Source organism: Genypterus blacodes, unplaced genomic scaffold (assembly GCF_046128005.1).
Source record: "Genypterus blacodes isolate CSIRO-AG114 ecotype Tasmania unplaced genomic scaffold, CSIRO-AGI_Gbla_v1 ptg000041l_1, whole genome shotgun sequence".
In the NCBI taxonomy this organism is placed as follows: domain Eukaryota; kingdom Metazoa; phylum Chordata; class Actinopteri; order Ophidiiformes; family Ophidiidae; genus Genypterus; species Genypterus blacodes.
Window position 1 is genome coordinate 16,443 of NW_027466854.1, and position 26,549 is coordinate 42,991.

At 45.3% G+C, this 26,549-nt stretch overlaps 5 protein-coding genes across 5 annotated transcripts; 3 read left to right on the plus strand and 2 right to left on the minus strand.

Moving 5' to 3' along the window:
- Positions 1-505: 505 nt before the first annotated feature.
- On the minus strand, positions 506-5,300 carry traf3ip2l (TRAF3 interacting protein 2-like). Its single transcript, XM_076148664.1, has 10 exons — positions 5,085-5,300; positions 4,015-4,099; positions 3,228-3,916; positions 3,057-3,099; positions 2,893-2,954; positions 2,707-2,804; positions 2,526-2,594; positions 2,333-2,449; positions 2,162-2,236; positions 506-1,979 (listed from the first exon to the last, which is right to left on the minus strand). The coding sequence occupies exons 2-10, from the start codon at positions 4,056-4,058 to the stop codon at positions 1,833-1,835; spliced, it is 1,344 nt and encodes a 447-aa protein (XP_076004779.1). The 5' UTR covers positions 4,059-4,099; positions 5,085-5,300; the 3' UTR covers positions 506-1,832.
- Positions 5,301-5,722: 422 nt separating this feature from the next.
- Positions 5,723-13,054, minus strand: chd1l (chromodomain helicase DNA binding protein 1-like). Its single transcript, XM_076148648.1, has 25 exons — positions 12,853-13,054; positions 12,487-12,599; positions 11,965-12,071; positions 11,714-11,819; positions 11,603-11,634; positions 11,448-11,529; positions 11,214-11,376; positions 10,958-11,113; positions 10,771-10,863; positions 10,585-10,681; positions 10,315-10,388; positions 10,079-10,189; positions 9,504-9,618; positions 9,270-9,423; positions 8,942-9,128; positions 8,710-8,840; positions 8,453-8,616; positions 8,170-8,366; positions 7,970-8,068; positions 7,548-7,618; positions 7,272-7,386; positions 6,856-6,964; positions 6,476-6,763; positions 6,184-6,265; positions 5,723-6,037 (listed from the first exon to the last, which is right to left on the minus strand). Exons 1-25 carry the CDS (start codon positions 12,944-12,946, stop codon positions 5,909-5,911), a joined length of 3,069 nt encoding a protein of 1,022 aa, XP_076004763.1. The 5' UTR covers positions 12,947-13,054; the 3' UTR covers positions 5,723-5,908.
- On the plus strand, positions 12,003-16,686 carry lnp1 (leukemia NUP98 fusion partner 1). Its single transcript, XM_076148649.1, has 5 exons — positions 12,003-12,090; positions 13,906-14,213; positions 15,564-15,809; positions 16,124-16,222; positions 16,488-16,686. The coding sequence occupies exons 2-5, from the start codon at positions 14,028-14,030 to the stop codon at positions 16,653-16,655; spliced, it is 699 nt and encodes a 232-aa protein (XP_076004764.1). The 5' UTR covers positions 12,003-12,090; positions 13,906-14,027; the 3' UTR covers positions 16,656-16,686.
- A 2,417-nt stretch (positions 16,687-19,103) lies between these two features.
- Positions 19,104-23,535, plus strand: tmem45a (transmembrane protein 45a). The gene is made up of 6 exons (XM_076148622.1): positions 19,104-19,297; positions 21,176-21,386; positions 21,631-21,843; positions 21,933-22,117; positions 22,203-22,345; positions 22,461-23,535. Exons 2-6 carry the CDS (start codon positions 21,191-21,193, stop codon positions 22,555-22,557), a joined length of 834 nt encoding a protein of 277 aa, XP_076004737.1. The 5' UTR covers positions 19,104-19,297; positions 21,176-21,190; the 3' UTR covers positions 22,558-23,535.
- A 465-nt stretch (positions 23,536-24,000) lies between these two features.
- Positions 24,001-26,182, plus strand: sft2d2a (SFT2 domain containing 2a). Its single transcript, XM_076148623.1, has 8 exons — positions 24,001-24,173; positions 24,256-24,345; positions 25,004-25,089; positions 25,176-25,257; positions 25,620-25,655; positions 25,780-25,838; positions 25,928-25,957; positions 26,047-26,182. Exons 1-8 carry the CDS (start codon positions 24,108-24,110, stop codon positions 26,084-26,086), a joined length of 489 nt encoding a protein of 162 aa, XP_076004738.1. The 5' UTR covers positions 24,001-24,107; the 3' UTR covers positions 26,087-26,182.
- The last annotated feature ends 367 nt before the right edge of the window (positions 26,183-26,549 follow it).

Genomic DNA, 26,549 nt, shown 5'->3' on the forward strand with positions numbered 1-26,549 from the left:
TAAACGTGACCTGCTCTCTCTTCTTATGTAACCACAGGTGGGTTGTGATGTTGTTTTGACCCATTTGAGCGTGAACCCCACCACACACACACACACACACACACACACACCCGTCAGGTCGCCTTCGTCAGCGCTCCTTCTGATACGACATCCTGTCTGAGTCTTTCCACCGAACCCACTACAGGCATCTTAACGCCATCTTAGTTCATGTCATCGTGTGTGAGGTATGAATGGTGTCACACACGCACACACACACGCTGGAGTCAACCCTTAACTGTCACATTGCATTTTCCCTGTCGGGGAGCAGAGAATGCAGCAGCAGCAGTGTGTAAATGCCTCACACAGCCTCACGCAGCCCTGCAGGCAGACAGGTTCAGGCCTCTGCTTGTCTGTAATCGCCTTCCAGGTCTGTGGGGCTTCACACACAGCAAAGTATGTTGTTGCCGTGGAGACGTAGGTGTAGAAGCCTGGCTTAAGATACAAGAGCGACACGTGACTGGTGAAGAGATATTTTATTTATTATGACAAAATGAATCCATCAAACATCTTTCTGGACCAGGGACAAACTTGGAGTGGTCTGTAATGTAACTTTCTAATCCTGCGTGTGTGTGTGTGTGTGTGTGTGTGTGAGAGAGAGTCTTCTATAGTAACCATTATTCAATACTGTACTTCTTCCTTTGCTAATCAGACGCTTTCTCATTCATTCCAACAGGCAGACGTGAAGAAGAAGAAGACTCCTGCTTTGGTTTAGGACTAAAGCTCAGTTCAGGTTGTATTGTTGTCAAGTCATGTTTGTGTTGTAACACTGGGTTTGAAGCCACAACATGGGGGTCACACCAGAAACCAGCGTGTCTGGATCAATGCAAAACAATTTAAGATTCAAATAAGATATAAATGTCTAATTAAGGAAAATATTGCATAAATAATTGAGTTGTAAAGATTTAAAGACGTAAAGGAGTGAATGTTGTGTTTATGGAGGATCTGCAGTGTAAAAGCACCAAATCACAAACAGTTTATCACTTCATCCAACAGTAAACACCAATAATGAACACAAAGCTGCGTCTTTAAAGCACATTGACTGTTCTGAAGCCATCCAGTCACACCGGTGCTGCAGTCACAGAGGAGCTAATAAGTCAGTGTGTACTCTCTGTGTTTACTCTGTCGTTTATGGAGTCCAGGCCCCGCTGTACACACACACACACACACACACACACACACACACACACACACATATGACAGCTCATCACACCTGCTGGCTCTTTCATCATCCTCCACACACACCTTCTCATAAAATATCTCAATATTTTCTTTAATTTAAACGGTGTTGAAGTTCTAGGAGCCATAAATTTGGTGTTGATATCTAAAAGAGACAAAGTGTTTACGTCCGTCAGGCTGTAAAAGTAATGAAGTCAGAGCGGCACAAATATTAGCACGCTGGGTTAACGTGACGCGCGCACACACACACACACACACACACACACACACACACACACACACACACACACACACACACACACACACACACACACACACACACACACACACACACACACACACACACACACACACACACACACACATGACGGATCCTGGAGCTCAGCAGTCTGAGGATCGGATCTCTACGAGCTCACATGTGTCCTCTCTTCCTTTCCATCTGAGGATGAAGAGTCTCACTCCTGCCACTTCAGACTGACTAACATAATCCAGGAAGTCTCCCCTCACACCTGAGTCCAGTGTTCCAGTTCACCTCCTCTGTGACCGCAGGTGGGAAAGTTTAACATCTCAGTCCTGGGGTCAGAGTCCTGGGGTCAGAGTCCTGGGGTCAGAGTTTCCTATAAGGGGATGGAGACGATGGTGGGCAGCTCCCCGATGGGCGGAGGGTTATACTTCTCCACACGCATCAGCCGCCGCAGGATGTCGTCCCGATCTCGCGGCCATCCGTAAACGTGAGTGTTCCTCAGCCAGTTAGGGACGTGATCCTGGGGTCAAAGGTCAACAGACAGGGGAAGGGTTTAGTTTGAGTGTTTAGGTGTCGTTTGCATTTCAGGGATGAACGCGCGTGTGTGCGTGTGCGTGCGTGTGTGCGTGTGTGCGCGTGCGTGCCTGCGTGCGTGCGTGTGTGTGTGTGTACTCTCTCTCATTCTTGGAGCAGTAAACCAACCTTTTTAGCTCCAGGGAACAAAATGGGAATGAACCTGAAATTCTTGCTTCCATTCTGGATGAACTCATTCTGCAGCTGAGCGAGAGACGGGAAAACAGGCGAACAATCGTTACAGGCCGACCACACGATGTGACCATAAAAGGAAGAGGAGCCCAGGCTGCAGACTCTGACCTGTTTGTGTATGTAGACGGTGTTGAACATCCTCTCATCGTTCTCCAGGCCCATGGGCGAGGCGGTCACTGTCTCATAATACTTAGGACTGATGATGATGATGATCAGATACTCTTTCTGGGGGAAAGGAAGGCCTCTTAGTAAAACGTTAAGGTGTTTTATATAACAGAATAAACCCTGGGCTTGGTTGTACCTCAGTCAGGTATCGCTCCATGAAGTCTATCTTGCTTATGCTCCTGAACTGCTGCTCAAAGATGTCGATCTGAGCGAGAGAGAGAGAGCGAGAGAGAGACAGCAGGTTACCCAACAGGCAGATCTGCATTCTCCTTTAATAGCTCCGAGGCCCAAAGCAGGGATGAAGAAACTGTGCGTACATGAGTATCAAAGCCGTTGTGCCTCAGCAGAGCAACAAAGTTGATGATCTTGTTAACGTGCTTGTCGTTGTCCGCTTCGTAGGTGACAAAGACCCGTCCTGTGTGGGAGAGGAACAGAGTGTGTGTGTGTCAGAGGACAGGGAGAGCCAGGGAGGTTTACCTGCAGCAGCACAGGTCAGTACTCACTCTGCTCCAGGGACAGCTGGGTGCTGTACGGGTTCTGCTGCTTGCCCGGAGCGTTGGGGCCGCTAAGTGGAGTAAAGATCGTTATGATTGGCCCTCAGAATAATGTTCAATCAGCTCTTTAAATGTGTGTGAAGTCAAAATCATAGAAAAGAATAAAAGCTCACATCCGCACATGTCCGGCTCCAGGAAGTCTGCAGTCATCAGGATCTGAAACAAGAAAAGACAGAATGAAGTGTGAACTGTGTGTGTGTGTGTGTGTGTGTGTGTGTGTGTGTGTGTGTGTGTGTGTGTGTGTGTGTGTGTGTGTGTGTCTCTGCGTATCAACACACACTTACACTGTGGCCCGTAGCCCGGCTGGTATGGAGGCCAGGCGTGTTTGTTGCCCCCTGGCCCCCTGTTGAAGGCCTCAGCGGGGCACTGGGCGCAGCAGGCGGCCCCCTGGGGTGAGCAGTAATACGGCGGCAGAGTGTGGTGACACAGATCTGCAGACGGAGGGTTGGAGCGCAGAGAGAGGGGCTGCTCCAGGCTGCTCAGGCTGCTGTCCTGCCTGCCGGGGAGCGACAGGAACTTGTACCTGGACACGGAGCTGTGGCCGGAGCAGCTGGAGTCGGAGTGATCCTTCAGACTCAGATAGGACGGCAGGCTGTTTGGGTAGCCTGACCAGTTGCTGGCAAAGCTGGGGTGGAGCCAGTGAGCGTTGGCCTGGCTGGGGAAGGGAGTGGGCGGGCCGAACCCGGCCGCCAAGCTGAGAGCGGGATGGTAGGGGCCGTAGCTGGGCCCGGGGTGAGACATGGAGGGGTCGTGCTCGTGTCCCTGCTCAATGTCCGGCCTCTGTTGGCTCAACATGGAGGCGTTGGCAAAGACGGTGCGTTCAGGAGCGGGGAGGGAGGCGTCGGGGTCGGGGCTGGAGTCAGGGTTGTTGTTGTAAACGCTGGCTTCACGTTCCTGCGTGCTCATGGTCTCATCGTCCTCCTCAGGAGTGTTGTGATGATGGTTCAGGTATCTGCTCAGCTGGCTGACGTGACTGAGAGGGAGGAAGAGGAGGAAAAGGAGAGGATCATGTTAAGGCCATGGATGATTATGAAGCTGTGTGTGTTGTTGTGTGTTTGTTGTCATATTCACCTGTTTGGTGCTGAAGCCGTGGCGAGAGAAGTGGGCAGCATCATTAGAATTCTTCCTCCTGACGCCCACGTGCATCTGATGTTTGCTTCACAGGCACAGGTTCAATATTCATTAAGAAAAGAGAGGCGCTGACAGTAAACACTCATATTTGCATTTGGCTTTATGGCACAAAACAGAGCAGTATGTGTGTGTGTGTGTGTGTGTGTGTGAGACATTTGAGCTGTGAGAGCGTCTCTCTCCCACACGGGGACTTTTTCTGCATTGGTGTTGTGGTTGCTCCCTCATTCTCTGGAGAAAATCGAAATTGAGTGACGACGAAAGAGACTGAGGTGGAAAAATCAAACCGCAAAAAATCCAGATGAGATTAGTGCTGAGTAACACACACACACACACACACACACACACACACACACACACACACACACACACACACACACGCCACAGATGCATGAGTTGCATCAGACTGATTACATGTAGAAGTGAAAGTCACAATTCAAGGCCCTCTTCCCAAACACATTACATTATATTACATTACGATCATTTGGCAGACGCTTTTATCCAAAGCGACTTACATCATGTTACCACCCTTCGCAGAGGGGGGAGCAATTGAGGGTTCGGTGCCTTGCTCAGGGGCACCTCGGCAGGGGCTCGAACCGGCGACCCTCCGGTTCCCAAGCGGAAGCACTACCCACTGAGCCACTGCCTCCCAAACACAGAGCAGGATGTTCCTGTCAGAGCTCTTCAGAGGCTCTAGCTGCTCTAGCTGCTCTGTGGTCTCGTCTCAACACTTTCCACTGCTGTGGTTGACCCAGATACAGTCATTTTGCTTAGATCAGCTGATTTGCGGCGATTTCCCCTCAAATCTCTCAATCTGCTGAGCTGCTTCTTTTCTTTCTTCCTGTTGTTGTCGCGCCGCCGGCACGCACACTTGTTTGTTTATAGTGTTTACATTCAGGCTGCTTGTAAATGTAAACAGGTTTGTGAGGGTTCATGTTCCCTGCATACCAGAACAAGTTGTTCGTGGAGAGAGAACAACAAATAAACAGGTAACAGGTTTGTTGTTTACTCACCATCGCTGCTTGGGGGTTCAGAAACCCGCAGGTGAGGTTCGATCCGTCGCCGCTTCACGCAGGTAGAAACGTCCTTTGGGTCAAATCGGTCTCGGTCAAATCTGATCGCTTTACTGTCGCCGTGTGTCGTCTGGCTCGGATCGATGAAAACGTGAAAGCGACGAGATGTGTTGAAGTGTTTGAAGTGTCAGTGCGTGTCTGAGCTGCACCGCCCCGCTGAGAGGCTCCGCCCCCCGCAGCCGCGCTTCCTTCGTGCCGCTCAAGTTTATTTTCACCGCACAATCAGATTCTGGTGTTGTAACTAAACTGTGTAGCATTGTTACAGACAGCTACCGGACTTTATTTGCAAAAACACATGACCCCGTTTTAAAGATATTTATAGGAAAGTTTGTTGGGGGGAAAAAGAATTAAAAAATAAAAACACGCTATTATAGTTATTTAATATAGTAATCATACAGAATTAGACCTGGATCAAATGTAACCTGGTCCACATCTGGATGAGGACCCAGACTGGAACATGTTTGGACTGGAGGCAGATGAATGGAGTTGATGATAGAAACGTATAATAATAAATGAGAGACGATGCTGATACAGCAGAATAGTAAATGTGTTGTATTATTAATGATTACAAAGTCAAATCCAGAAAAAGAGAGTTTATTGTCAGGCCAGCACATTATTAGAATCAGACTAAGCTTATATAGAAAAGAGTGTTGGTTCATATCTACACCTTAGTAAATCTATAGATACAATTTCAGACATTCAGTGCATCTTTAGCATCAGACTCATTGTAGTTTCACACAGTAGTGAAGTCTCCTCAGTGCCATTCAGTGCTGCTTGAGCTGATGGAGGAACGGTGTTGTGTCGACTCTGTGTTGTTTGGAGAAGCAGGACTGCAGCCAGGACTTCTCCACAGGGAGCGCCCCTTCATACTGAGCGACCAGAGCCTGCAGATCCTGGATCACACACACATCACACACAACAACAGGCTTTAGGATTGTTTCTGTTTGTTCTTATTTAGCGCCTGGTGACTCTGGAATGTCTAAAGTGCTCCGGATGGTTTTGTTACATAATGTCTCATTGTAGACGTGAGTGTCCTGACCTGTGAGTGGAAGCTGTCCTCCACCTCTGCTACGATGTGTGTGACTTCTGGACTCATGACCTCCTCTTCATCCCCGTCATAAGTGCACTGCTGCTAAGGAGCCGACACATTTTTCACATTTATGACTGCAGGCTTGATAAGAAGACGACCCACAGTTATTCAAACACGTCTTATATTAGCAAACATAGATCTCATTACTCCCTGCATGATGTCACGCATGCACCTTATGTACATAGGATGTCAGGACGTATAGTTTGGCAGCAGCACAGTCGTGTGAAGCCTTAAAGGATATGTGATGAGATACCGGGCCAGCCACTTCCTCTCTGATGCAGGGAGATTGTAGAAAAACACACACACTCCCTTCATGAAGCTGGGGAGGTCTGCAGGAGGAGCGGAGGGGCCGGGGCGCCCCCCTGGGCTCTCTGGGCCCTCTGGGCCCTCTGGGCTCACGGCCCGGTCACTCAGCCTGTGTGATCCATGCCCGTGTGGTTTGAGGGTGGATGTTGACGTTGCTGTAGAGGATGTGGATGTCTGAGGTGAAGCTCTTGCTGTTTTACTGGAAGCTCTGCTGTGGTAATATCTGTCAGTCAGCTCAGGACCTTCACACCTTTACAAACAGATCAGTTCATTGATTGATTGATTGATTTTAGGGTCAGGCAGGTGAAAGGATACATGAATGTCTGGACGCCGCGGGCTGCCAGGTGTTTCCTGATGAGTCTCTCTGTGCCGTACCAGTTGAAGCCTTTGGTGGAGTGACCGATACGTGGGAGATGAACACTCGCTGAGGGAAGAGAGCAATCACAGAAGGATGAGTGTTGATTAGGAAGAGAGGAACGAGAGCAACATCACTGTAACATCTCTGAATGCTAATACGATACTGAGTCAGAGGATGTAGTGTTGTAAGAATCAAATTCCTGTCTTGCTTGGCTGAACCTGATCTGCAGGTGGAACAATAAGCCCACATTTATTGGCTCAGCTTGAGGAATCCTTTGTAAACAACATTCTTCCGTTAACGGACAGTTACTGTCTTCACCGTCTTTAAAATACAGGAACAGAACTGAACATTTTGGGGGAGTTCCCGGCTTTACCTTTATTTCTTTTAGCTGCTGTATAAATCTTCTTCAGCCCTTCATCCAGAGCAGAGAGGAAGATTCCAGACAGGTTGTTTGATTTGTCTCTCTGCTGAGCCACGATGAGCGCCAACTGGGGGAGACGGGACAGGAAAAACTATTATCTTCCCTTCTTTGTGACTTTATCAGCAACCACAACCACACGCAGAGAGAAACAAGTGTGTGTGTGTGTGTGTGTGTGTGTGTGTGGAGAGGTTTAGATTTGTAGATGCAGCTTTCAGAGATGTGACCCACCTGATCTTGACCATCTAATCTGGATTGTTTGTCATCGATGGGGAAGAGCAGCACGTTTCCAAGCTGCAGGTCTGAAACAGATCAAAGCTTCAGTCTCCAGCAGCTGATGATGTTTACATGCACTATACACTCAAACTTATGCATGGGTGGAATCTAAAGGATTACATGACTCTGCTGAACCTGAGTGTGAGTCAGAGTTTCATCTGAACCATGGGAGTAAATCAATTAACACTTCCATCCCCTGTGTTTGTTCTGACTCAAGCTCAGGCTGATATCATCACATGTTGGCATTTATAAGACAAAGGAGCAGAGAAAAGAGATTTGCCTCAGCCCGAGTTTAGAAGAGTTCAGACTTCCTATGTCGTTGGAACATTATGAGTGTTGTTCAACTCTGTAACCTCTGTGGCTCTTCCTCATCTTACCTTTCATCTTGCCAGCCAGCTCATACTGCTTGCGTGGTTGATCTGATCTGACTTCTAAGGCGGTGAACAAGCCTCCCCTGCCCCACCGGCCTGAGTCATCTACAGGGGGAAATACACTCATTAATTCAAGGCACTTTGCACACACACACACACACACACGTAAGACACCCTAGAGTTAGAGAGTGAAGAAGGCTCCTTACCAACACAGTGGACGATGACAGCGTCCTCCTGAGCAGCATGTGGGTGGGTCACATCCCCCAGGACATACTGGATAGCTGTGTGCTCCGAGTCTGTGGAGCAGATGCTGTTGTCATCCCCCTCTTCTTCCTCTTCTTCTTCACTGTCCTCAGACTGCAGGCACAGTGACCTGTACCCAGAGGATTCCCACCAAGCCACTCTGCATGATAGAAACAACAATATCAGATATCAGAGGTCGTATTGCTGAGGCTACATGTTTCTGATTTATCTTGTTTGTTGCTTCACTTTTTCTTGTGCTTGTGCTCTTGCTGCCTCCTCTTGGCTTCCTCCTGTACTTTGGCTCTCTTGGCTGCAGCCTCCTCCCTCTTCTGCCGTCTCAGCTCCAGCTCCTCTTCACTAAATGCCTTCCTCTTCCTCTGCAGAGGCACAAGAGAGCCTGGCAGCAACACCTGAGATTCCACAAATAGAATCCAGTGTCCAAAAACTTGGCCATCATTCATTAATTCAAGTTCCCATATGAAGTGAAGAAGACAAACTCTTACAGCATCTTTGTGTCTGAGCGCTCGTCCCTCTCCTACAGTCTGTAGCTCCTCCAGCAGACGATCAAAGCCCTTCTGGTCCTCAGCGTCGGGGTCCTTGGTGTAGTCTTTCCCTTCAAAGAAGTACATGTGGTCTAGAGAAGAGAGGGATGTGTTAGTATAAAAGTCAAGATATTAAGTTCACCAGTGAAGAACAGATTCCTCTGGCTTGTGGTTCCTTGTGGGTGAAACCTACGCTGCCCATCAGATTCAGTGCCGTTCTCATCTTCCTCTTCCTCCCCTTCAGGTACAGCAGAGTCTTCGTCATCCACCCAATGGCCGTCACGTGACGGGCCGAGGATCTTCCTTAGTTCCACGTCCTGCACGGTGCTCTCATCTGATGACAGGAGCTTTCCTACCCCGTACTTCAAGATCTCAGTGAGCTGTGTGAGAGAGGAGCAGAGAGGAACGCTACAGGTGAGAGAGAGAGAGAGTAGAGGCCTGTGGACACTGAGACTGGGAACTGTAGGGTTAGAACATAGAATCTAGAGGATGGTGTTGTAGCTTTGGATGTAACAACAAACCTGGAGTCCTGCAGCAGCTGACTGAGCTTGGTCCAGCAGAGAGAAGCGGCCTTCTTCAATCACAGTGTTGGTGAGGTGAAGCTTTGACACGGCACGAGAGTACATGATCTCCTCCACCGTGTCTGTCCCCAGCAGGCGGATCACCTTCACAGGCCTGGGGTGAAGTCACGGTCAAGTCAACAATTAGAAAGATCGCCTAGAGGTGGCGTAGAAGTAACATCTGCTGGAATTCACCTATTCTGGCCGATCCTATGGCAGCGAGCGGCGGCCTGCAGGTCATTTTGAGGGTTGAAGTCGCTGTCCATAAAGATAACAGTGTCAGCGGCTGTGAGGTTCATTCCAACTCCCCCTGCAAAGACAACATCTTAGAAACTATAGACACACACACACACACAGAGTCTGAGACAGGAAGTCAGCTTTCTTCCCCCATTCTTTCACATAATTCACACAATTGTGTAAGAGATTGCGCTGGCCTTGTTTAGACCAAATGTCATCCTGCCACAGCTCTTATCTCTGCACCATCACTCCTCTCCTCCTCTCCTCCTCTCCTCTCTCAGCTCATTCTGTGAACTCTGCTGCATGTGAAGGTGTGCAGCAAAACCATCGCAACCATTAATCACACAGTTAATCTTTGACTTCACCCCCACAGAGCTGCTCGGCAGATGAATTCATCTTTAATAGCATCTAGACCATGACCTATGGAAGAACAGCCACTCCATACAGGAAGTAGAACATTTGATAATAAACTACAGAATTTACAGGAAGTTAGAGGAGAAGAGATGTTCCAGCAAGTGTGTGTTGTGGCTCACCTGCTTTAGTGCTGAGGAGAAAGACAAACACATCCTTGCTGCTGAAGTTCTTGATGGCGAGATTGCGTTCTTCCCCCCTCACAGACCCGTCCAGACGCTCGTAGCTGTACCCTGAACACAACATCTCAGTCCGTGAAACACGGCAGCACTTCTTTTTGAATGTCCACTGTATGTGATACGTGGAGGTGGAAGGATTCAGAAATGATGGTACAAAGATGTTAAACTATGGGCTTTACCTCTGTACTCCATGTAGTCCTGAAGAATGTCCAGCATCCTGGTCATCTGAGAGAACAGCAGGATACGATGGCCTCTTCAATCACAGATGGAGATAAATAAGTCCACCAAGGAACAACGAGGATGTGAAAGATTACAAGGATGACTGAATATGGACCAGCAACAAGTGAACCAAATGTAAACACTGAGCCTCCACTGCCCCCTGCTGGAGCAAAGCGGTACAACAACATCTCAGTAAGTCTTGTTTGTTAGCAGAGTTGTTCTATGCTGACCCGTCATGCAGGAAGGCCAACATGCTGTCCAGGAGGAAAAGCTTCCCACTGGCTTCTATGAGATGATCTCCGATCTCAAAGGGCTCAGGCTCCACACCTGCAGGGCAAAATGGAGAAACGTTGGAGGAAAAGGTTGGTATCCAGCTTGTAAGAAAACGACCTGTGCTCTGGGAGTTCCTTCATCACCGTCAAACAGGTACGGGTGGCCCACACACTTCCTCAGCTGCATCAGGATGTTCAACAGACGAGTCTTGCTGCCGTGTTCGTTTCCAAAGGCCTCTGATGAGAGTGGAAGTTACTCATGAAGTCATTCTACAAGCACACACACACACACACAGAAGGTAATGAGCTTCACACCAGGAGTCTCTCTCACCCAGATCCTTCATCAGAATGGCTTTGTAGTACTTCTTCTGCAGAGCCGACATGCCGTGATACACCACCAGCTCCGTCTTCTTGGGCAGGTCGACAGCCACCTCTGACTTGACCCTACGGAGCAGGAAGGGCTCCAGGACGCTCTGGAGCTCACGAGCTGCAGACAGAGCCAGAGAACACTAAAGCAGAGATCCCCTCAATACAGGCTGGATGTGCTGATGGACAAACACAGGCAGGAAGAAGAACGTGGGTCGTACCAAGAGAAGGCTGATTCTGGACTTCAGCGTAGAAGTTGATAAAGTGCTCTGCCTTATCTTCTGGAAAGATGCTGGGCTGGATGAAGCTCAGCAGGGAGTAAACCTCCTTCAGGTTGTTCTGGATGGGAGTCCCTGTCAGCAGAACTCTGAACTCCACAGAGAACTAAAGAAAGACATGAAGCGGTGATGAGAAGAGGAAGACTGAGGAGGCTAAGAGCAGGAGTAGCTCCGTACCTCAGTCAGGGTTTGGTGCAATAAGGAACTCTGATTCTTCAGTCTGTGAGCCTCATCCACCACAAGCACCTTCCACTTCCACCTGAGGAGAGGAGGGAGGGAGTGAGGACAGGTTACACACACACACTCACACACTCACTGACTAACACACTCACCGTCTCAAGAAGGAAGCATCTTTGAGACACAGCTGGAAATGAGAAACACAAATACATCTTTACTTTCAATACTGCAGCACACAGTAAACACACACACAAACACACACACACCTCATAGGTAGTGAGTAGAACTTGGAAGTCCAGGTTGTCCGTCTGCATCTCAGCCCGTCTCTCTTTGTCTCCCTTGTAACAGAGCACGTTCAGGCAGGGAGCGAAGCTGTAATCGCGTCATCACAAGTTTAGGATCCAGGAGGTTTCCCACGTGAGTTTAAACTGTGAGAAACTCTACAGACTAGACAACCAAGTCTAAATGTGTACATTCATGTGCAGATAGATGGAGAGGTGCATGTCATTCTCAGTACCGTTCCATCTCTATTCTCCAGTTCTCCATGACAGAAAGTGGGCTCAGGATCAAAAAGGGACCTTTCACCCCCCGAGCTCCTGACATGTACACCAGCAGAGAGATTGTCTGTGGGGACATTGAACAGGTAATTCATACATAATTCATCCATAATATGTTGCTGGTATGTATCAAAACCCATCTCATCATTATGCCTGACACACAATACTAGTACATGAAACTGTTCTTAATCACTTATAAAACATATAAAACTAACATATATGTTGAACACCTACAGTGAAGGCCTCTGGGGGGCGCTGTTCTGCTGTTTGTAGCATTTTGCTGGTTGGGTCCAGTGGGAAGGGTCATTACAAATACTTTATAACAATAACAATAAAGTCCACTGGATGGTTTGATGAGTATGGAAATCATGTTTATCATATTCTATTGCCTCCACAGCCCCCATTTCTATTTTAATTGCATAAGAAACTGTTCACTGATCACTTCTATCTGACACAAACACTGAACCCTCTCGTTCACTTACCTGGCAGGTCTTTCCCAAACCCATCTCATCTCCTAAGATGCATCCTTGCTGGTTGTTGAGGCACTCGGTGAGCCAGTGCAGCCCTAACAGCTGATACGCTCTCAGCTGGATGCCTGTAAACACAAACAGCTTACTGTAGCTACATCACTCCGCACTTTAAACAGGAAGCTCAGGCAGTATGGATGACATCACGAAAACAACAAATTAATACATGTCTACTAATCCCGATGAAGTTTGCTAAGGCTGATACTTATAAATGGTTTAAAACAACATCGTAACACAATTAAAAACGCTAGCTAACGTTAGCTTCCTGAATAACAATCAGTATAACTTAATGACGTAATGCGTTGAAGTTATGAAACATACCTCGCAGACCCCATTTCTGCACGTCACTCTGAGAGACAGTCGACTTAGTTTTCTTTGCTATTGTCTTTTGTATCTTTGAGACAAAGTCTGACATGATAGCGTGACTGAAGTTTGAGCGTTTTATGTTTGGCTACAGGCGCGCGCAGAGTCAAGTCCAGACAGGACGCTTCCTGGCCGGGTCACGTGACGACGAGGGTTTGAAACCGCGCGCGCGATGCTGTCAAACAATAAGCGTGTGTGCGCGTGTGTGTGTGTGCGTGTGTGTGATTTGCATTGTGTGTGTGTGATTTGCATTGTGTGCGTGTGTTTTGCATTGTGTGTTGTGTAAAAACTGCATGTAAAAATGTCTCAATGCTTGGATTAAAAATTTACAAAAACAGAACACATACTGTAATGAACGTGTACAGGTTAAAAATATATTTGTTTGTTCACTATGAAGCAATATGGACTAAAGTTGGTGAAAGGGTGCGACAGGCACAGAGAAGAAGTCAGAGAATGTTTGTGAAATTAATTAGATTTAGATTTCCGCAAAATGTGGAGTCATCCAGGAAAAGGGAGAAGATAGTTTACAAATCAACAAATAAAGCATTGATTCTCTGGTCTCCACTGTAATATGCACACATCTGGCCTTCCTGTCCTGTTTGCCAACGGCCCCAGGCTCCGCGCACAGGGAGAGACAGAGCTGCCCACGCTCCAAAACTATTGACAGGTTTGATGGACTCAGTGAGTGGAAAGTATGGGGAAATTGGAGTTTCAGTCTCCCCTCAGGCCCAGGGCTGTAATGGAAAGATTAAAAGCAGTGGTCCCATCTCCCCCACTGTGCCTAAACACGAGCCATTCCTCCCCTGACTCCCGCCTCCCTTTGTTTATCCGTATCTCCTCCATGTGTTCTTTCTACCAGCAACGTTAAATAGATTAACAGGGATTTGTTTATTTAAAGACAGCAGTAAAGGCTGTGCAGGTTATTTTTAGATTCTAACCATAAAATAATTCTAAAAAAAGTGCTTAAGATACTAGAGGAACTAAATGAAGTAAGTTGTGTTTCCCTTGTAGGACAGTGTTGACTGGTAGAGCAGTCAGTACAGAGCTTTATAGGCCAGCTAATCACTCGGCTGGACTCTCACTCTCATCTGCCGGAGCCGGACTCGGGGCTCTGACTCCTGCACAGCTCCATCATGTCTCTCAGACTCTTGCCTGCTTTTGTTATGGACAATGATGAAGACGATGATGGCAACTTTACCAAATGGATGAGTAGTTACTGGGGTCATGGAGCAGAAGCTGAACATTCCAGAGAGAGAAAACGCAGCTTCAGAAGACCAGCGAGATCACAGGCAGAGCGAAGAGCGTCTCTCCCATCTGTGGTAAGGTTCATGAATATATAAATACACTGAAATAGGAAAAGGGTTCTTGATCTATTCATATCTTATTCAGCTATGTTTGGCTTTAGCATGAAAGGAGAATTTTCAGACAGAATGTAAATAAATGTTAGTAACCTCAGAGAGATTGAGTCCATTTGATCCCCAGATTGATTTAACACACCTATGCTGCTAAATGAAGCTAAACCAAGTCAGTGAGGAACATTTATAAAAGATGAGCTTATCCACAGAACAACATTTCAGCAAAATAACAGAAGACTAATATAGTACAGAACACACATTTGGTGGAGCACTATGCAGGATATGTTACTTGATCTGTGAAGGCAATGTTAATGCTGAAGACTACATGTGTATTATGGAGCAACATCTCTTCCAGCTTATTTCAGAGAGACAACCAAGCAACCGAGCCACTTTCTGCTCACGTGACAACAGCTTGGTAGTAAAAGTTGGGGTGCTAGACTGGCCTGCATGTAGTCCACACACAGGAAACATGAGACACTGAACTGAAGTCTGATATCAGGCAAGAATGGAAAGAAGTCTGAATCCAAATTTGGTGTCCTCAGCTCCCAAATGATTCCTGAGTGTTGCTAAAAGGAAAACCGATAATGTGATGTAGGCATCACATTCAGAATGAGTGTATAGACTGGATATGCACAAATGTGAATGATCTTGTATTTGTACTATTTTCAATTCAGTAAAGGAACACACACAAATACACACACATTCAGGTCATCTTGTGTCAGTGCTCTTTATTTTATTCCACATGGAATCAAAGTTTTCCACATGAATTGCGATGTTATGCAAACAAAAGTCTGGAAAGAGAATCCTCACCGATGGTTTGGTGCCAAAATCATTCGGCTCAATGGAAATATGGCATCATTTCAATATGAGACTGCCACCAGCCTCTGGCTGCATCAGAGCAGACAAGCTGATGGATTTGTAATCAAGTCTTAACCCCAACTTCTAATTAGAACCCTCATTTACTAGCTTTCAGTACAAATGCATCATCTATTATAACTGTTGTTGTAATCATCACAGGTTTTGGTGTTCATCAGTTAGAGGTGGACCGACTAAGACAACAACAACAACAGCTCACACACACACACACACTGTAGTAATCCAATGGTTGATCTTATTGGATGGTGGCTGATTAGATGGATTCATTACTAACATTTTACTTAAGAATATTATGAGTCATTAACCCCATTAACTCACAGACTGTCTGGGGTTCATACTTCACACTGATGCTCTTTATGTTTCCAAACTGCTTTTTTAATCACTGTGCATAATAGTATTCCTCATATTTGCCCTTGTGTCGTCCCCTGTGGTCCACAGTCCCAGCTCGATGCCATGAAGCTGAACAGGCTCCACACAGCAACAACGGCACCGACTCCCATCCACAGTAAAACAAGAGAAGAGAAGGGGGAAGTCAGGCCCCACGCAAGAGTGCGTCGTGTCTCCTCAGACGACGCCGGCCGAGCCAAGGCGGCCATCCCAGAGAACCGCATCTCCACTATCCCAGAACTTACAGAGTCTCTGGACAGGAGACTTAGTCTAAGTGACAAGAAAACTGTGCCTGTGGTAAGAAGACAAAACTCCATTTCCTCTCAGAGATTGCATTTATTTGCCCATCCTTTGTACCGATCAAAAGCCTCGGTCTCAAACCAAATACCATTGAGGTGAGATTTAAAGTGGAATCCAAAACGATCAGTGAGTTCAGCTGCTACTGTGTTTGTTTGGACTGCAGCACTTGGTTCAAGACCACTGAGGGATGAGTCATTGTAGTGCATTAACATAACTCTCTAGTTTCAGTACCAGGCACTGTTGATATTGTTTGTATCATGTATTGCTACATCCGTGGTACAGTTAAAGTGTTTTGTTTGATTCATTTACAGGGCAATGAAGACAAGTTGGGCCTGATTAGTCATGAGGACATGCGTAAGGGTGGAGGAGGCGTTCAAGAGCTGCACTGTACGCACCGCTTCCACAAGGAGGTAAAGAGCTTTTGCATGAATGCTTGCATGTCACTGCCCATCCTTCCTTATGCACAGGGCCGTTCCCTCATTTACTGCAACCTCAGTGTGTCACATATCAGATTCATGCAGCCTGAGTAAAGCCCTTTCCTGAACATGCATGATGTCCGCTGGTCTTCATTGACAAACCAGTCTCTGTGGAAGCAAGGATCAAACCAACAAGTTTCCAATGGTCTAATGATTGACACATACTGTCCATCATGTCTCCCTTTGTTGGATATGGAAGGCAGCATGGAGGTTAGGCCAGAGCCGAGCCTGCAGCAGCAGTGAAGCTGCATCCTGTCACGTGAGGAGACCCTCAGAGGACAGGAGGAACTCAGCAGATGGACCAATTTGCATGGAGAAGGAGCAACAAACACCACGTCGTCAATTTTCCCTGCGGAGACATCGCTGATTCCTACTGTGACTGATTTGAGAGGAACTGATGGAAGGTTTGCACCCATGGACCAAGAATGAGTTTGCATGAGCCGCAACTGTAGAACTCTGACATGAGGCCCAGTCAGTGTCTCCGTCACTGTCCAACTGTTAGAATGGTTCACAATTCGTAATCCCATCAAAGTACTTTCCAAAACCTGCAAGCAATATTGAAATATAAAATACACGATATAAAGTATGAGCCCCAATCTCAGCATGTCCATATTGACATGTAAACAGTATTAGCTTCATGCTGTTATATATGATGTCAATATATCTGAACTCAATGTTCATGTAGTCCTGCTTCATGTTCATCTGATACGACTCACAGTCTGTATTTTATATTCATCCAAAGGTTTGATAGCACAAAAAGATTGAATTTGTCACACTTAGCTTTTGTCATTTGATGCCTTTGACATTCTTCCATCACTGTTAGTTTAAATGTGTGTTTTATGTTCAGTCATAACCCACTTTGGTTTTGAACTATGTTGCAACCTTTTTACTAAAAAGAATAGTAGAACAGACTGTAGAGGAGTGTACAGTAAAATGTAGTAAAACATGTGACAACACACAACTCATGTAGGAAACTACCTCCCGGCATTAGTGAAAGAAAAAAATCGATCACCAATCAATCAAAGATAGAATGACATGCTGTCATTTCTTCTTTGTTTTCAGTGCATGGAGCCATGGCTTTGGGAGAATCAGACGTGTCCCACATGCTGCGGTCACGTGTCCGTGCCCAAGCCCCTCTACTGGTCCTCCTCAGTGACCCACTGACCTCCCATACCAACAACTCAATGCCTCTGCATGAACCACTGCACCACTGTGCACACACAAGCACTCTGTCACTTCAGGCTTCAGGAGGATCCTGGAGTAACCCCTGTTAGTCTCAGACAGAAATGTGAACCATGTGGGCTCAATATTCAGATTAAGCTGTGTTCAGAGACATCCCAACCAAACTGCTCTGTGATGTGTGACTGTATGCTCTGTGAGTGACACCTCATGGGAGTTTGGCTCTTTAATGTCCTCATGTTACAAATGTGACCACATCTGTTTGATTGTACACCGTTTCCTCTGCTTTCTGTCTCTGCTCTTCCAGAGTTCCGCGTGAGAATTGTAGTCTGCTTCCATCTTTGTGTTCAGCTTTAAACTTAGCTACTGTGCATCTTACCCTGCCAAAGGAGAGTTTACAGACTATAAATAGATTGTAAATGTCCGATTGCTGGTATTGAGATATACAATGTTTATCTCATGTGTAAATATGTGATTATAAAACTATGATTTCTAGTTATTAACCAATAGCATAATAATGTATTTTTAGTGTATTTTTAGCTGAACTGTGAATTCAAGACACAAAGCATTCAATTCCTGGTGATCTACTTTAATCTTATAGAAATGAATTAGTTCTGACTTTGTGGGACAGGTCCATTCAGTGTGTGTGTGTGTGTGTGTGCTGTATATAATAATAAGGGAAGTGAAGGAACCTGCGTAACTCTTCTCTGCTTAAAGGGGAATCAGTGTAGCGACGCTGTAATCATAGCGTTGATATGAGAATACATTTGGTTTATTGAGTATTATACATTTCCTGTTGAATTCCTTCAGCCCCCAGCAGAGCTCTGACCCTCCTCCGTCCCCTCTGCCCCTCAGAAGAGCCCGGTGAGACTCAAACACAGTGAGGCTGTGATCAGTCAGATGTGCCTGCACTTATAAATAAAAACACAATGATGTCATATCCGATTTCTTTTTGGGTTACTTGCAACAAACACACTCCTTCATTCACTGGGCTGGATGTCCCTGTGTATGTTTAGGTTTCTGTCGGCTGGTCCGTGTTCCTCTCACCGTGTGTGTGTGTGTGTGTGTGTGTGTGTGTGTGTGTGTGTGTGTGTGTGTGTGTGTGGTGTGATTGGGTAAACTTAGCTTTAATGATCTCAGCGCAATAGTATAATTGTTAGTTTCTTCTGTTCTCCATATATTAGGCTTTATAATAAATTGTCAAATGACAGACGGGTGTACCTGACATAAATAGACATAGATGCAGGCTGATTGATGTTTTCATGGCTTTGCGGTGTGTTTGCGTTGCCCTCGCCCACAGTGTGTGTGTGTGTGTGTGTGTGTGTGTGTGTGTGTGTGTGTGTGTGTGTGTGTGTGTGTGTGTGTGTGTGTGTGTACGTGCTGCGGGTCTGGGCTCGGATGGAAAGTAGCGGTCTGCTCCGGGAAGGGAGGGACCGAGGAGCGGCAGGCGGGGAGAAAGTGCACACGTGGAACCCGAGACACCTGAGAGTGACGTGACCTTCAGCCAATCACAGCACGCACAGATGACGGCAGTGTAACACACTCATCCAATGGGGTAGTTTGGGGTAGTTTGTGGGGAGAAGCAACCTCCCCCCCCCCCCCCCCCCCCCCCCCCCCCACACCCCCCACGCTTTACAGACGGATAAATAGAAAAGATTGTGAAGCAGTTTTGGAGGAGTTGCTGGGAAAGAGAGGACCACTGGTGTTTACTCACAGGATGATGCTTTTCCACTGGGAATGGTTTTGTGTTGAAAAGATTAAAGTGGTTTGACCGTCTTTTCAATCGATTTTTTCCATTAACTTTTCATTTCCAGAAACAAATCTACAAAGGTAAGAGCTCACGTTTCCTCTCTACTGTAGGGAAATCCAAGAAAAGTGTATTATGTGCGGTATGAGCTGCACCTCTACCACCAAACACTCCTTCTACTGTGTGCTTTTATACTCCAGGATGTAAGACGTTCTGTATAATAATGGATTATATGTTAAACTGACATTCAAGCCCAGTATTAAATATATGAATCAATACTTTAACGATCTTTACAGCCAGAATCTGTAATTCAAGTAATTCCTTTGGAAAATTCTCTAGATGGTTGTTTTGGTTGGCCTCTGAAGCACAGTTCCTGTCTGGGGGATTAAAGGCTCAGAGTTTATCATTACATTGGTTCTCAACCTGTGACAGGAGAACCACCAGTGGTACGACAGATGACTCTGGAAATCTCTGCTGAGAATCAAAACATTTGGAATCTATGGGAACTTTGTTATAATATATAAATTGTTAATAGGTTTTATTGGACCTGAAGTGGCTCAACATGCAGACAGAAGCAGACACCATTTCAGCACGGAAACACTCTGAAGGGTTTTCTGTGATTTGTGCCAGAGGGGGCATTTGTTACCAGAGAATCAGTGTATTATTGTTTGCCTTATAAGGCCAGAGGTTCTCAAACCGTGGTCTAGGAACCTTCAGTGGTGCTTTTAGGATCCCCATGGCAACGCCCAATTCTGCTCCTCTTTTATATCTGTGGCTCAAAGTGAATGCAATATAGTGAGCGTGTGTATTTAGCTTTCTCTTCACTTGTTGCATAAAGCCAGTTGTGTCATTTACAATCAACCAAACCAACAAGAAATATCTTAAAGGAGTTGTTGTGGTTCTTCTTCACTGCGTGTGTAACATGGCTGCCAACATGTTGTCACTGAGAGTCTTACAATAGTATCAGTGGAGTGATATTAGGGAGTGATCGCCATGGTGACTCAAGTGTTTACCTCAGAGTGAAGAGCTTGCTCAGGCGCATGAGTGGTCGAGCACAGATGGAGAGCTCAGTTTAACATCACAAACAATCTATTTGTGTTGAGTGTTCTCCAACCATCAAAAGGTTCCTTTAATTGCAGGGCACAGTATTGTTACTTCACATCACAGCCACGATTGATGTCCGAGTCTGCTGTCTGAATTTACACAGCATTATTTACTACGAACGGAAATGAAAGGCAGCCTGGGAAAACAGAGGTCATAAAGATTCTCTCTGCTCTCTAGTAATGAATCTACAGTCTGTTTGCTTCTAATCATAATTTGTCATACATGGGTTTTGTCCCCTTGAGTGACTAAGCTTGTATTCATGCACAGAACCCAATTAGGGCGACACATCCATCAGGTGCTGTCGTAATTATGAAAGAAATGAGGGAGAGAATAGAGAGAAGAGAAAGAAAGAGGAAGATAAACCAGAGAGACACAGATCAGACGCTCTAACTGTTTTATTTTCAGGTTATCTTACACTATGTATTGTTTGATGCAATCTATTGACTTAATGGCATTCATGGGCAGAGTCTTTATAAATCCGAAGTGGACACAATGCACAACAACATGCAATTACAATGATTGGAGGACGTGTGGAGGTGAAGGTGAAGCCCTTAAGAGACGCCAGAATAGGGCTGTGCACACAAACACACACACACACACACACACACACACACACACACACACACACACACACACGAACACACATCTCCAATTATGCGGTTGAAGTTAATTATAGACATTTTTGCACTTTTCTTACCCTCTGTAAGAGGTGGGAAGAGAGAATCTGTGTACAGAGGGCACAGCTTCTACTAGCTATCCTAAAAATAAATGTATCCATGTGCATTTTAGTACAAGCTTCTTTTAAAGGTATTTTAGCTGTATTAATGCTGATAGGTGTGTTTCCCTGTCTGATTCAGGAGTGGAGAGGAGCCATGGGGAGCTTTAAGGGTCACGCTCTTCCAGGGAGTTTCTTCCTGGTCGCTGGGCTGTGGTGGACAGCAAAGTATTCACTCTGGTACGCAACACGCAGGAACAAGAACATAGGCTCCACTCGGCTGCCCAGCAGGTCCTCACTGCGCCGCCTGGAGATCTTTGAGAGCTCTGTCGTACTCTTCTTCTCTGTTGTTGGTGAGTTTGTGTATTTAACCTTACACAGAGCTAATACCACATGTTATAATAGGGTGATGCTCTCTCAAAGTGTTGATCCATATACAGTATATGTTAGATATACAACAAGTCAGCTCTCTATGTCCATCCATTAGCCATAGTCTTCTGCATAAATCATACACAAGGCAACATAAAGTCCATTCTGTGTGGTTAAGATATGAAGTAAGCTGATATCAGTGTTCATTTCCTCTGTGTTGCTCCTCAGGGATGCTGGCAGAGCAGTTCCTAGCAAATGGGCCACGGCTCCATCTGTACAACTCCACAGAGCAGCACTGGGAAGACGTCATGAACTGGCAGCACACCACCATGTACCTGTTCTTTGCTCTGGCTGGCACCGTGTCTCTGATCATCCACAGCACAGAAGCAGCTCCTCTGGCTCTGGAGAGGCTCCTGCTGGCCATCGCTTTCTTTAATGAAGGTACAGAAAGAAGGATTCCCACGATTCAGAGAGATTCTTAAGAGATAAACAGAGTTCCTTCTCCACTGATCTGTCTCTTGCTGTTGCAGGATTCCTCTTCCTCTACCACCTCCATGGCAGGAGCATGCTGGATGTCCACGTGCATCAGCTCCTGCTCTTTGCCATCTTCGGGGAGGCTCTGGTTGCCTTCCTGGAAGTCTTCCACAGAGGGAACATCACTCTGGAGCTTCTGCGCTGTGCTCTCACATTTGTACAGGGAAGCTGGTTCTGGCAGGTAAAGCTGGATGTCATCATGCTGCTGTTTTGTTTGTTATTCTGGCAATGATAGCACAAATGACATTTCCTCTGTTTGGATGCAGATCGGCTTTGTGCTGTATCCACCCAGCGGTCCAGAGTGGGACATGAAAGATCACAACAACATGATGTTCATTACCATGTGTTACTCCTGGCACCTGGCCTTTGCCATGTTCATTGTGGGCGTGGTTTATTGCACCATCAGCTGGTGAGAAACGACACAAACTGATCCTCCTCTTCCTTTATCTGTCTCTGAAGTCATCCACAGTTTGAGTGCCTGTCATGGTGACGTTGTCTTCTGTTTGACTGTGTTTCCTCTGCAGTGTGGTTCGCTCCAGACTCAAGAGGACTCCTCCCATGGAAATGGGGCTCCTGAAGCCCAGAGACAGAGACGCCGAGTCAGAAGACGAAATTTTATGAAGGCTTGTTTTCTTCATCCCTTCTACATTTTGAAAAGTAATCTCACAGATAAATCAGGGATATAACATGAGAGATTCAAAGGACAGAAGGAGAAACAAAGACATTTTCTGGCTCCTTTCTTAGACATACTGTATATCTCTACCTCTGCCCTTACCCCCAATAGTCACTTTCATTAGTTGTTGCTATTTATTATCCTGTGGCCAAACACTTTGCATATATTCTCCATATCATTCTTCACTATCATTGCCATTATCTTCAGTTTGCACATGTTTACCTTTTCACCTGCCAAACTTTTATCAACGTTTGTCTACAATGTGTTGCTGTGTTGTGGTGAAAGTATAAACAGTACATGTTAGTCATATCATATTACTCTTTGCACAATGCAGTTGGACTGACGCTGCCATGTGTGTGGAGGCGAAGGTGGAGCTCTCTCCACGCTCCACATCAGGTCTAGAGGTCTTAAACACTTGAAGGTATTACAATTGATGTTTCTGTTGAGACACACATGTCCATCAGACAAGGGAACAACCATTTTCTGAAAGTTATTTAGCTATTGCCAAATTGTAATTGTTTGTTTTGTTGTTGCTGTCGTTCATGAATATAAGATTTGTTCTATGCTGAGGAATAACTTCAACAAGAAAACAAAATATGACATGTCATTGTTCTCATTACTGATTTTAAATTGGACTGAAGTCACTGATTTATAAGTTGCAAGTGAGTCTCAGATGTTCAATATCAATCTTGATTTTTGAACATGACTTGGGACGTGGCGCCTTGTGACTTGCACCCACTTTTGATAATATCCATCAATAAGTGTGTCTATGTCTGATGGCATTTATCGTATGAACCAGTGATGGAGATGAGAGACGGAGCCAAGAAGAGAACTCATCAAACCACAGATATCTGCCAAAGGCAAACCTAATCAAACATTGTCTTGTTCTAATAATATGTGGACCAACAGAGAAATAAATGACTACAATGAGCGTAAGTTTCTTGTACATGTATGTATAGAACTATATGATGACAAGAAGAAACACAATTGCTATGGTGGAGGGTCTTAATTCTTAAAATTTTAATTCGATTACAAACCCATGTTCCTGTCTTTGGGGGCAGAAACCTGGTTACCTGTTTTGAAACCTCCCATTATGAGATTTAATTCCATTGTTTGTGTGGCCGCCTGTTAGTGTCTCTGCTGCACTTGACACTATGAGTCACCAAAGATCGTCTATGCTAGAATCAATTCACTCAATGTCTGAAAATGTCCCACATTTCACAGTGAATGCGTGAACGATCAAGCTCAGTCTCCTGCAGCACCTGAACGCATCATGTGGGTATCAATCAAACACGTAATTTATGCAGAATTCTGGTCCGAGCAGAGATATTTTGTCAACTAAAGCCAAATGGATCGCCCCAAGAACTCCATCAGAGTGAGACCTCTTCACTCTGCGTGACTGAGCGCCACTGACCCAGCTGGCCAGGTGAGGGATGTGATCTACTGTCGGTCCAGGAAACGATCAAATCAATACTGAGCACTTTACTGATCCACAGCCATGGATAAACTAAAGTCTGTTTTAAGCGGCGAAGAGGCGCGCAAGGACGATCGGACCATTCTAGAGGTGAAAGCAAAGACTCGATTTAAATCTAAACTGAACTCTTAATTGGATGATTGTCTTCAATTGAAACTCTGGATGTTTACAGGTTGCAAATGAAGCTTCCACGTTGGGCTGGGGAACACGCGTGAAGGGCTTCGTCGGCTGCTTCGTGGTGGGAGCCATCGCTACCATTTTAGTAAGATTTACTCATAACTTTCAAGAAACAATCTGCTGTTCTTGTACGAGTAAGGAAACAATAAGGAGACGGGAACAGGGAGTGATTATGTGGCTCTACTGGTTCGTCTTGATTTGAGGAATGCTCATGATGTGCATAGTGACTTAAGACTGAGGCTTGTCTTCATACTCTAAAGACATTTAAAGGCACTTGTAGCATTTCTTAAATGTATCCTTTGTTTGGAAATTAAGCTATATGAGATTCTATTCGTGATTTTCTGTATAGAATCATAAAAACAATATAAAAACAAATCAATATAAACATGAGGCAGAATAGAACTAGTCAACCAGATCAAGAAAAATATTACAAAATGTCATTTCTCACTAAAGGTCTCCTAAATCATCCTTAAGGGAAGACATTATAGAAAATGATCTTTAAACATTTTGTAGAAAATATGTTTTTTAGAAAAAGATAAAGATACTGAAAAGCCACTTAGTGTGAGGTAAAACATTTTACTGTGCAGCTGTTGAGTTGACAAATCAAAGACAAAGAGTAAAAGTGACTTTATAGACTCTGCAGGGTTCAAGTGCAGTTTAAAGATCAGACACCTGCAGGCTGTGTTTGTTTAGGTGGTACTCGGGGTCAAAAAGTCACAAATCTATTCCCGTCTGTCCTGCAGGGAGTATGTGTCCTCTTCATCCCCAAGGTGGGAATTACTCTCTTCATCGTCTTTTACACCATTGGGAACATTTGTACGCTGTGCAGGTGAGACTGATACACTTTAACATGTGTTTGTGTACATGAACATGGTCTTATTGACTTATATTTCATTGTATGATTCCTTCTAATAGCACCATGTTTCTGATGGGGCCCATGAAGCAGCTGAAACGGATGTGTGACAAGACCAGAGCGCTGGCGACCACCATTATGATTGTGAGTGTACAACTCTAAGAATTGTATTTGACTCGAGAAGTTAGGTTGGGTTGTTTTCTTCTTCTACATTTGACTCCATAGATATCAGTTCTTTGTTGACTGTAGATGAGGGATGTCAAATTAAAAGGTAAGAGATCCTGAAGTGTCCCAGCGCCACCAAAGAAAGCCGTGAAGCTGTACTGAATGAAAGTTGTAAAATATGTCATTATGTAGGATCAATTACAATAAATGTTACTGAAAATAATTTAAATCTACTCAAACTCCTTTGTTAACATTATGTACCAAAGGAAAAGGGAAGAAAAATGAGGGAGATGAGGAGTATCGGCCATTAATCAGGACTTTTCTCTTCTTCATTGCTGTAGACTTGCCTTGTGTTGACTCTGTGTGCAGCCTTCTGGGTGAGTGATGTTAAGAGAAGCCCGCAGCTGTTTTCACTCTGCACACAATTATATAAATACTTTGTTATTCATGCAAATCCATTTATTTTCTCTCACACAGTAATTTAATTGCTCTTGCTTACAGTGGAAGAACTTTGGTCTTGCTTTGTTATTCTGCATCTTGCAAGTCTTAGCATTTACCTGGTGAGTCTGAGTTTCCCCGTCATGGATCTGAGCAGAATGCTTCCTGTCTCACATTCCTGCTGTGACTAAGCATGTGTTGTTGTTTACAGGTACAGTCTGTCATACATCCCATTTGTGAGGTTTGTAATCTTCATTGCATTTATCCAAAGTAGCTCTGTTTGTCCTATAATGTCCACACAAAGTCTGACTGATGTCCATTCTTTTCCAGGGATGCCATCCTGAAGATGTTGGCTATGTGCATGAAATGAGTCTGTCTCTTGGTGTTTGTGTCACTTTAACACGTTTACTGTGTCTGTATCATTTTAATCACTGTGAAGAATAAATCTAAGTGTTTTATTTGTTGACTTCTCTCATTGTGAGTGTGTTTAATATCAACTCCACAGGTTTGAGTGTGTGTTACTCCAGTAACCTCACTTCAGTTCAAATGTGATGAAGAGCATGGATATAAAAAAAGATAGAAATGCAGTCCAGTCAGTTTTGGTTTTGTTGGCATGAATGTTTAACCTTTTAAGGTGAAGGCTTTGTCAAAGAACTGATTCTTTTGTTCGCTCTTCTAAATAACGTTTTCGGTTGTAATGCATGTTTAGTTTTTTCCTGTCATGGCGATAAAAATAATAATGTAAAATACGTCCTATTGTTGGCCTGAACAAATCATCAGTGACGTAACGTTCCGGGTCTCGCCCAGGAGACCCAGCAGTTCGGACCTTCCCT